Genomic DNA, 11,277 nt, shown 5'->3' on the forward strand with positions numbered 1-11,277 from the left:
TGGATTGAACTCAAGCAGTGAGGCATCATGTTATTCTGTTTGTTTTGTTCTGAACACCAGTGATGCATCATGTTATTCTGTTTGTTTTGTTCTGACCACCAGTGATGCATCATGTTATTCTGTTTGTTTTATTCTGACCACCAGTGATGCATCATGTTATTCTGTTTGTTTTATTCTGACCACCAGTGATGCATCATGTTATTCTGTCTGTTTTGTTCTGACCACCAGTGATGCATCATGTTATTCTGTTTGTTTTGTTCTGACCACCTGTGGACTGAACTCAAGCAATGATGCATCATGTTATTCTGTTTGTTTTATTCTGACCACCAGAGACTTCCTACTATGGATCTTTGCTCAAACCGAACCTTGACTCTAGCAGCACTGGGACGGCCCTTCTCCCTGGGAATGCTGTATGACTGTCGCAATGACCACCTCATTCCAGGTAGCATGCTTGCTCACTACTCAGACAGACAGACAGACAGACAGACAGACAGACAGACAGACAGACAGACAGACAGACAGACAGACAGACAGACAGACAGACAGACAGACAGACAGACAGACAGACAGACAGACAGACAGACAGACAGACAGACAGACACTCAGTCACTCAGTCACTCAGTCACTGTCACTCAGTCACTCAGTCAGTCAGTCAGTCAGTCAGTCAGTCAGTCAGTCATACCCAAACACAATAAAGTAACTGTTAGTGTTTGGTTTGTCTCCTCTGATTACAGGCCTGACACTGTGGGACGAGGAAGCACTCAGAAAGCACATCATTACAACAGACGAGCCTTTCACCGACTTCAAAGTCATCACATCTGACTCTACAGCTGACAAATACTCTGTGTTAAATGTGAACGGTTCTCTCAAAGCAAGCTGTTTGGCAGGGCTGGTTAAGGTGGCGGGATCAGCTAAGTATTTGAAAGATGTTAAAGAGTCTCAGAATCAGGCGAGAGTCACACTTTGTTACACCACTACTAAGAAAAACGCTCAACTGTCCATGAACCAACTTGGGCAGGAACACATAAAGTACAAGGAGGTTTTTAGCCAAGGCATAGCTACACATGTGGTCACAGGTATACTTTATGGAGCAAATGCTTTCTTTGTGTTTGATCGTGAGGTCTCAAGTGACGAGGACCGTAAAGACATTGAGGGAAACTTTAAAGTGAAGCTTAATAGCGTTCCCTACGTTTCTATTGGGGGTGAGAGTGATTTAGACAAGAAGAACACTTCTGAAACTAAAACCGAGAAGTTCTCTTGTAGATTCCATGGGGACGTTCTCCTGGAAAACAATCCTGTATCTTTTAAAGATGCCATGGACACCTACAAAACCTTGCCTCAGAAGGTAGGTGAGGGGGTTCCTGTGCAAGTGAATCTACTTCCGTTAAAAGAATTGGACCCCACTGCCGCCCAGATGGTTTGTCAGATCAGTGGAAGCTTAGTTGACCAATGGCAGACTGCGCTGGAAGACCTCAGTGAGCTAGAGATGAGATGCAATGATGCAATGAGAAGCAAGCCAGTAAGATACTTCAAGGAAATTGATGCCAAAGTGAAAACTTTCAAAAAACGGTGTTCCACAGAGCATTTGAAGACTACTTTGGCGGACCTCCTTCCATCTATTAGAGGGGGAGAAAAGGAAGAGAGGGAGTTGTCTGACTTGTTGAAAAAGCAGCAAGAGTTCCGTTTCAACAGCAACATCCTCAGTGAATGTATGGATCGCATTGAGAGAGAGATCAATGTGGTTGATCGGTTCCTAAGGATGATTACAGAGGACTACAGTCAGACGTGTTCCACCAAGATTGTCACATCGAATAGGGAACTTGACAAAGAGGTCTTGAACCCAAAGGTGAAGCGTGTTGTATGTTTCACTTTCACCTCTCTGGGGTGCGAGGACCCTGTCCTGTCAGCTTTGGATTCCCCAAGCTCTGAGAGCACACAAGCCTTAGTTCCAGTTAAACCTGGTCTGACAAGATGGTACCACTCAGATAACATATTTGATGACATGGACAAGCAAGCTGGACTTTTCAAAGATTTTGCAGAAGCTAACAAAGAAAACACAGAAACACGTTTCCTCTTGGCCTCCATTCCCAACAAGGAACAAGAAGGAACCAGCATTTACCTTTATGAGAACTGATCCATAAGAAACGAGCATTTGGAGCCTCCATCTAAACCTGAGAAGCCCACAGCACGTGACAGAACTCACAACAGTGTGACGTTGGAGTTGCTCCCTCCTGATAGGGGAGGCCATGACGTCACCCACTACCTGATTGAATACTGTATTGATGAGAAAGGTGGATGGAGCAGCGAGAAGACATCTGAATCCCACGCAGCCTACACAGTGTCTGGACTGCTTCCCAGTACAGGGTACAAGTTCAAATACAGAGCCGTGTGTTCAGCAGGCCTTGGTCCAGACAGCGAGGTCAGTGACATTATCAGAACCTTGCCTTCATGCCCTCCCAGTAAGCCTGAAATCAAAGCCTACTCCTCTGAGCTCATGGTATGCTGTCCAACGCCGTCTGTGATTGGACAAGGGGTCAAGATTCAGAACTATGTGGTAGAACACAAAGAGGTGCCCACAGAAGAGAGTGAGGAGGAGACAGAGTGGATGAAGAGGACTTCCAAAGACAACGTTTGCATCATCGCCGGACTGCAGTCACTCACAAAGTACACAGTGAGAGTCAGATACGACTGTGGTGAAGCTGGAATCAGCAAGTGGAGCACACCAGTCATCATCACCACTCTCTCAAAGACCACAGGATTGGCTGACGATATAAAAGAAAAGAGTGAACTGAAGCACTCTGGCTGGCCGTCTGTTTATGAGATCCCCATGGAGACGATACAGACGGTGGGTGAAGTAGTCAGGCTCAGGTTTGGAGAGCAGAGTTCCAGGACTAGGAGGACAATCTATCTGGTGGGAGACATAGACCAGGTAGTGACACTGATGATCAACTACATCCTGGGAGTTCAGTGGGAGAATGGTTTCCGTTTCAAGCTACCCCAAGATGACGAGGTATCTACAATGATATATGAAATCAATTACCAGGATGGATTTCAGATCCCCTTCTCTCTCACCATTATCTATGATAGACAAGACAAGTGTAGATCATTAGATTTGGGCCAGATCGGGGTCAATGCTCTGTGCTCTGTGTGCGACGCGGCTGCGTTTAGGGATGTAGACTCTAAAGATTGTAAAGAAATGAAGAGATGGGAGAAGAGAAGGAAGATGGTGAACCTGTTGACACATGCAGATGGCAGACAACTCTTTAAACACATCGACACTGAGGACATTCCAGTTCACTTCCAGTTCAATCTGTCAGCGTTTACAGACCAAGCCAGGAGAAGCCATGATGATGGTGATGGAGTCATGATGATGAGGAGTCGCCATGACGTCATGCGGGGAATCCGTGACAAGATGAGGGAAATGAGGAGTCACCATGGCGTGATGAAGGAGATGAGGGAACCGCATGACATGATGTGGATGATGAGGAGAAGCCTTGATGATGAGGACGATGACCATGGTGATGATGGTGATGATGATGGTGGTGATGGTGATGATGGTGATGACCATCCTCAGTTTGAGAAGACGTTCTGGGATGCAGATATGGGGAGTATGAAGAGGTTTTTCAAGACCTTGTTGAAAATGGAGAGCTCATGTTCGCTCAAAGACCTGATTGGTTGAATACAGACATATTGTGGTAATTTATTTAGCAGGGCAACCTCACCTTATTATCATCTTGGTGTCCATAAGGAAGAGACCTCACCTTATTATCATCTTGGTGTCCATAAGGAAGAGACCTCACCTTATTATCATCTTGGTGTCCATAAGGAAGAGACCTCACCTTATTATCATCTTGGTGTCCATAAGGAAGAGACCTCACCTTATTATCATCTTGGTGTCCATAAGGAAGAGACCTCACCTTATTATCATCTTGGTGTCCATAAGGAAGAGACCTCACCTTGTTATCATCTTGGTGTCCATAAGGAAGAGACCTCACCTTGTTATCATCTTGGTGTCCATAAGGAAGAGACCTCACCTTATTATCATCTTGGTGTCCATAAGGAAGAGACCTCACCTTATTATCATCTTGGTGTCCATAAGGAAGAGACCTCACCTTATTATCATCTTGGTGTCCATAAGGAAGAGACCTCTCCTTATTATCATCTTGGTGTCCATAAGGAAGAGACCTCACCTTATTATCATCTTGGTGTCCATAAGGAAGAGACCTCACCTTATTATCATCTTGGTGTCCATAAGGAAGAGACCTCACCTTATTATCATCTTGGTGTCGATAAGGAAGAGACCTCACCTTATTATCATCTTGGTGTCCATAAGGAAGAGACCTCACCTTATTATCATCTTGGTGTCCATAAGGAAGAGACCTCACCTTGTTATCATCTTGGTGTCCATAAGGAAGAGACCTCTCCTTATTATCATCTTGGTGTCCATAAGGAAGAGACCTCTCCTTATTATCATCTTGGTGTCCATAAGGAAGAGACCTCTCCTTATTATCATCTTGGTGTCCATAAGGAAGAGACCTCACCTTATTATCATCTTGGTGTCCATAAGGAAGAGACCTCACCTTATTATCATCTTGGTGTCCATAAGGAAGAGACCTCTCCTTATTATCATCTTGGTGTCCATAAGGAAGAGACCTCTCCTTATTATCATCTTGGTGTCCATAAGGAAGAGACCTCTCCTTATTATCATCTTGGTGTCCATAAGGAAGAGACCTCACCTTATTATCATCTTGGTGTCCATAAGGAAGAGACCTCACCTTATTATCATCTTGGTGTCCATAAGGAAGAGACCTCTCCTTATTATCATCTTGGTGTTCATAAGGAAGAGACCTCACCTTGTTATCATCTTGGTGTCCATAAGGAAGAGACCTCACCTTGTTATCATCTTGGTGTCCATAAGGAAGAGACCTCACCTTGTTATCATCTTGGTGTCCATAAGGAAGAGACCTCACCTTATTATCATCTTGGTGTCCATAAGGAAGAGACCTCACCTTATTATCATCTTGGTGTCCATAAGGAAGAGACCTCACCTTGTTATCATCTTGGTGTCCATAAGGAAGAGACCTCACCTTGTTATCATCTTGGTGTCCATAAGGAAGAGACCTCACCTTGTTATCATCTTGGTGTCCATAAGGAAGAGACCTCACCTTGTTATCATCTTGGTGTCCATAAGGAAGAGACCTCACCTTTATCATCTTGGTGTCCATAAGGAAGAGACCTCACCTTAGTATCATCTTGGTGTCCATAAGGAAGAGACCTCACCTTATTATCATCTTGGTGTCCATAAGGAAGAGACCTCACCTTATTATCATCTTGGTGTCCATAAGGAAGAGACCTCACCTTATTATCATCTTGGTGTCCATAAGGAAGAGACCTCACCTTATTATCATCTTGGTGTCCATAAGGAAGAGACCTCACCTTATTATCATCTTGGTGTCCATAAGGAAGAGACCTCACCTTATTATCATCTTGGTGTCCATAAGGAAGAGACCTCACCTTATTATCATCTTGGTGTCCATAAGGAAGAGACCTCACCTTATTATCATCTTGGTGTCCATAAGGAAGAGACCTCACCTTATTATCATCTTGGTGTCCATAAGGAAGAGACCTCACCTTATTATCATCTTGGTGTCCATAAGGAAGAGACCTCACCTTATTATCATCTTGGTGTCCATAAGGAAGAGACCTCACCTTATTATCATCTTGGTGTCCATAAGGAAGAGACCTCACCTTATTATCATCTTGGTGTCCATAAGGAAGAGACCTCACCTTATTATCATCTTGGTGTCCATAAGGAAGAGACCTCACCTTATTATCATCTTGGTGTCCATAAGGAAGAGACCTCACCTTATTATCATCTTGGTGTCCATAAGGAAGAGACCTCACCTTATTATCATCTTGGTGTCAATAAGGAAGAGACCTCTCCTTATTATCATCTTGGTGTCCATAAGGAAGAGACCTCACCTTATTATCATCTTGGTGTCCATAAGGAAGAGACCTCACCTTGTTATCATCTTGGTGTCCATAAGGAAGAGACCTCTCCTTATTATCATCTTGGTGTCCATAAGGAAGAGACCTCACCTTATTATCATCTTGGTGTCCATAAGGAAGAGACCTCACCTTATTATCATCTTGGTGTCCATAAGGAAGAGACCTCACCTTATTATCATCTTGGTGTCCATAAGGAAGAGACCTCACCTTATTATCATCTTGGTGTCCATAAGGAAGAGACCTCACCTTATTATCATCTTGGTGTCCATAAGGAAGAGACCTCACCTTATTATCATCTTGGTGTCCATAAGGAAGAGACCTCACCTTATTATCATCTTGGTGTCCATAAGGAAGAGACCTCACCTTATTATCATCTTGGTGTCCATAAGGAAGAGACCTCACCTTATTATCATCTTGGTGTCCATAAGGAAGAGACCTCACCTTATTATCATCTTGGGTGTCCATAAGGAAGAGACCTCACCTTATTATCATCTTGGTGTCCATAAGGAAGAGACCTCACCTTATTATCATCTTGGTGTCCATAAGGAAGAGACCTCACCTTATTATCATCTTGGTGTCCATAAGGAAGAGACCTCACCTTATTATCATCTTGGTGTCCATAAGGAAGAGACCTCACCTTATTATCATCTTGGTGTCCATAAGGAAGAGACCTCACCTTATTATCATCTTGGTGTCCATAAGGAAGAGACCTCACCTTATTATCATCTTGGTGTCCATAAGGAAGAGACCTCACCTTATTATCATCTTGGTGTCCATAAGGAAGAGACCTCACCTTATTATCATCTTGGTGTCCATAAGGAAGAGACCTCACCTTATTATCATCTTGGTGTCCATAAGGAAGAGACCTCACCTTATTATCATCTTGGTGTCCATAAGGAAGAGACCTCACCTTATTATCATCTTGGTGTCCATAAGGAAGAAGACCTCACCTTTATCATCTTGGTGTCCATAAGGAAGAGACCTCACCTTGTTATCATCTTGGTGTCCATAAGGAAGAGACCTCTCCTTGTTATCATCTTGGTGTCCATAAGGAAGAGACCTCACCTTGTTATCATCTTGGTGTCCATAAGGAAGAGACCTCACCTTGTTATCATCTTGGTGTCCATAAGGAAGAGACCTCTCCTTGTTATCATCTTGGTGTCCATAAGGTAGAGACCTCACCTTATTATCATCTTGGTGTCCATAAGGAAGAGACCTCACCTTATTATCATCTTGGTGTCCATAAGGAAGAGACCTCACCTTATTATCATCTTGGTGTCCATAAGGAAGAGACCTCACCTTATTATCATCTTGGTGTCCATAAGGAAGAGACCTCACCTTATTATCATCTTGGTGTCCATAAGGAAGAGACCTCACCTTATTATCATCTTGGTGTCCATAAGGAAGAGACCTCACCTTGTTATCATCTTGGTGTCCATAAGGAAGAGACCTCACCTTATTATCATCTTGGTGTCCATAAGGAAGAGACCTCACCTTGTTATCATCTTGGTGTCCATAAGGAAGAGACCTCACCTTGTTATCATCTTGGTGTCCATAAGGAAGAGACCTCACCTTATTATCATCTTGGTGTCCATAAGGAAGAGACCTCACCTTATTATCATCTTGGTGTCCATAAGGAAGAGACCTCACCTTATTATCATCTTGGTGTCCATAAGGAAGAGACCTCACCTTATTATCATCTTGGTGTCCATAAGGAAGAGACCTCACCTTGTTATCATCTTGGTGTCCATAAGGAAGAGACCTCACCTTATTATCATCTTGGTGTCCATAAGGAAGAGACCTCACCTTGTTATCATCTTGGTGTCCATAAGGAAGAGACCTCACCTTATTATCATCTTGGTGTCCATAAGGAAGAGACCTCACCTTATTATCATCTTGGTGTCCATAAGGAAGAGACCTCACCTTATTATCATCTTGGTGTCCATAAGGAAGAGACCTCACCTTATTATCATCTTGGTGTCCATAAGGAAGAGACCTCACCTTATTATCATCTTGGTGTCCATAAGGAAGAGACCTCACCTTATTATCATCTTGGTGTCCATAAGGAAGAGACCTCACCTTATTATCATCTTGGTGTCCATAAGGAAGAGACCTCACCTTATTATCATCTTGGTGTCCATAAGGAAGAGACCTCACCTTATTATCATCTTGGTGTCCATAAGGAAGAGACCTCACCTTATTATCATCTTGGTGTCCATAAGGAAGAGACCTCACCTTATTATCAACTTGGTGTCCATAAGGAAGAGACCTCACCTTTTTATCATCTTGGTGTCCATAAGGAAGAGACCTCACCTTATTATCATCTTGGTGTCCATAAGGAAGAGACCTCACCTTATTATCATCTTGGTGTCCATAAGGAAGAGACCTCACCTTATTATCATCTTGGTGTCCATAAGGAAGAGACCTCACCTTATTATCATCTTGGTGTCCATAAGGAAGAGACCTCACCTTATTATCATCTTGGTGTCCATAAGGAAGAGACCTCACCTTATTATCATCTTGGTGTCCATAAGGAAGAGACCTCACCTTATTATCATCTTGGTGTCCATAAGGAAGAGACCTCACCTTATTATCATCTTGGTGTCCATAAGGAAGAGACCTCACCTTATTATCATCTTGGTGTCCATAAGGAAGAGACCTCACCTTAGTTATCATCTTGGTGTCCATAAGGAAGAGACCTCACCTTATTATCATCTTGGTGTCCATAAGGAAGAGACCTCACCTTATTATCATCTTGGTGTCCATAAGGAAGAGACCTCACCTTATTATCATCTTGGTGTCCATAAGGAAGAGACCTCACCTTATTATCATCTTGGTGTCCATAAGGAAGAGACCTCACCTTATTATCATCTTGGTGTCCATAAGGAAGAGACCTCACCTTATTATCATCTTGGTGTCCATAAGGAAGAGACCTCACCTTAGTTATCATCTTGGTGTCCATAAGGAAGAGACCTCACCTTATTATCATCTTGGTGTCCATAAGGAAGAGACCTCACCTTATTATCATCTTGGTGTCCATAAGGAAGAGACCTCACCTTATTATCATCTTGGTGTCCATAAGGAAGAGACCTCACCTTATTATCATCTTGGTGTCCATAAGGAAGAGACCTCACCTTATTATCATCTTGGTGTCCATAAGGAAGAGACCTCACCTTATTATCATCTTGGTGTCCATAAGGAAGAGACCTCACCTTATTATCATCTTGGTGTCCATAAGGAAGAGACCTCACCTTATTATCCATCTTGGTGTCCATAAGGAAGAGACCTCACCTTATTATCATCTTGGTGTCCATAAGGAAGAGACCTCACCTTATTATCATCTTGGTGTCCATAAGGAAGAGACCTCACCTTATTATCATCTTGGTGTCCATAAGGAAGAGACCTCACCTTATTATCATCTTGGTGTCCATAAGGAAGAGACCTCACCTTATTATCATCTTGGTGTCCATAAGGAAGAGACCTCACCTTATTATCATCTTGGTGTCCATAAGGAAGAGACCTCACCTTATTATCATCTTGGTGTCCATAAGGAAGAGACCTCACCTTATTATCATCTTGGTGTCCATAAGGAAGAGACCTCACCTTATTATCATCTTGGTGTCCATAAGGAAGAGACCTCACCTTATTATCATCTTGGTGTCCATAAGGAAGAGACCTCACCTTATTATCATCTTGGTGTCCATAAGGAAGAGACCTCACCTTATTATCATCTTGGTGTCCATAAGGAAGAGACCTCTCCTTATTATCATCTTGGTGTCCATAAGGAAGAGACCTCACCTTATTATCATCTTGGTGTCCATAAGGAAGAGACCTCACCTTATTATCATCTTGGTGTCCATAAGGTGAGACCTCACCTGTTATCATCTTGGTGTCCCATAAGGAGAGACCTCACCTTATTATCATCTTGGTGGTCCACTAAGGAAGAGAACTCACCTTATTATCATCTGGTGTCCATAAGGAAGAGACCTCACCTTATTATCAGCTTGGTGTCCATAAGGAAGAGCTCACCTTTACATCTTGGGGTTGTCCAAAGGAGAGACCATCCCTTGTTATCAGGTGGTGCCATAAGGAAGAGACCTCCCTTAATTATCATCTTGGGGTCCATAAGGAAAGAGACCTCACCTTAGTTATCATCTGGTGTCCATAAGGAAGAGACCTCACCTTATTATCATCTTGGGTGTCCATAAGGAAGAGACCTCACCTTATTATCATCTTGGTGTCCATAAGGAAGAGACCTCACCTTATTATCATCTTGGTGTCCATAAGGAAGAGACCTCACCTTGTTATCATCTTGGTGTCCATAAGGAAGAGACCTCACCTTATTATCATCTTGGTGTCCATAAGGAAGAGACCTCACCTTATTATCATCTTGGTGTCCATAAGGAAGAGACCTCACCTTATTATCATCTTGGTGTCCATAAGGAAGAGACCTCTCCTTATTATCATCTTGGTGTCCATAAGGAAGAGACCTCACCTTATTATCATCTTGGTGTCCATAAGGAAGAGACCTCACCTTATTATCATCTTGGTGTCCATAAGGAAGAGACCTCTCCTTATTATCATCTTGGTGTCCATAAGGAAGAGACCTCACCTTATTATCATCTTGGTGTCCATAAGGAAGAGACCTCACCTTATTATCATCTTGGTGTCCATAAGGAAGAGACCTCTCCTCTCCACTTTTGACCGTCTAAAGGCTATTGGCCCTTCATTTCCTTTAGTTTCCTTCTACTGTTCTGCTGTTCTCCTGTTCTGCTGTTCTCCTGTTCTCCTGTTCTCCTGTTCTCCTGTTCTGCTGTTCTCCTGTTCTGCTGTTCTCCTGTTCTCCTGTTCTCCTGTTCTGCTGTTCTCCTGTTCTCCTGTTCTCCTGTTCTGCTGTTCTGCTGTTCTCCTGTTCTCCTGTTCTGCTGTTCTGCTGTTCTCCTGTTCTGCTGTTCTCCTGTTCTCCTGTTCTCCTGTTCTACTGTTCTCCTGTTCTCCTGTTCTACTGTTCTCCCCAGTTGTTATGGGATGTCCACTTTTGGAGTCCAGCCAGGTGTTGTCTGTCTCAGAGATGTTCCCGTCTGGAGTCCAGCCAGGTGTTGTCTGTCTCAGAGATGTTCCCTTCTGGAGTCCAGCCAGGTGTTGTCTGTCTCAGAGATGTTCCCTTCTGGAGTCCAGCCAGGTGTTGTCTGTCTCAGAGATGTTCCCTTCTGGAGTCCAGCCAGGTGTTGTCTGTCTCAGAGATGTTCCCTTGTGGAGTCCAGCCAG

The 11,277-nt window shown here is 43.4% G+C and overlaps 1 protein-coding gene across 1 annotated transcript; it reads left to right on the forward strand.

The window, feature by feature from the left end:
* The first annotated feature begins 254 nt into the window (after positions 1–254).
* LOC115184227 (stonustoxin subunit beta-like) lies at positions 255–2,134 on the forward strand. Its single transcript, XM_029745254.1, has 2 exons — positions 255–442; positions 735–2,134. The coding sequence occupies exons 1-2, from the start codon at positions 298–300 to the stop codon at positions 2,132–2,134; spliced, it is 1,545 nt and encodes a 514-aa protein (XP_029601114.1). The 5' UTR covers positions 255–297.
* The last annotated feature ends 9,143 nt before the right edge of the window (positions 2,135–11,277 follow it).

Source organism: Salmo trutta, unplaced genomic scaffold (assembly GCF_901001165.1).
Source record: "Salmo trutta unplaced genomic scaffold, fSalTru1.1, whole genome shotgun sequence".
Taxonomy (NCBI): Eukaryota; Metazoa; Chordata; class Actinopteri; order Salmoniformes; family Salmonidae; genus Salmo; species Salmo trutta.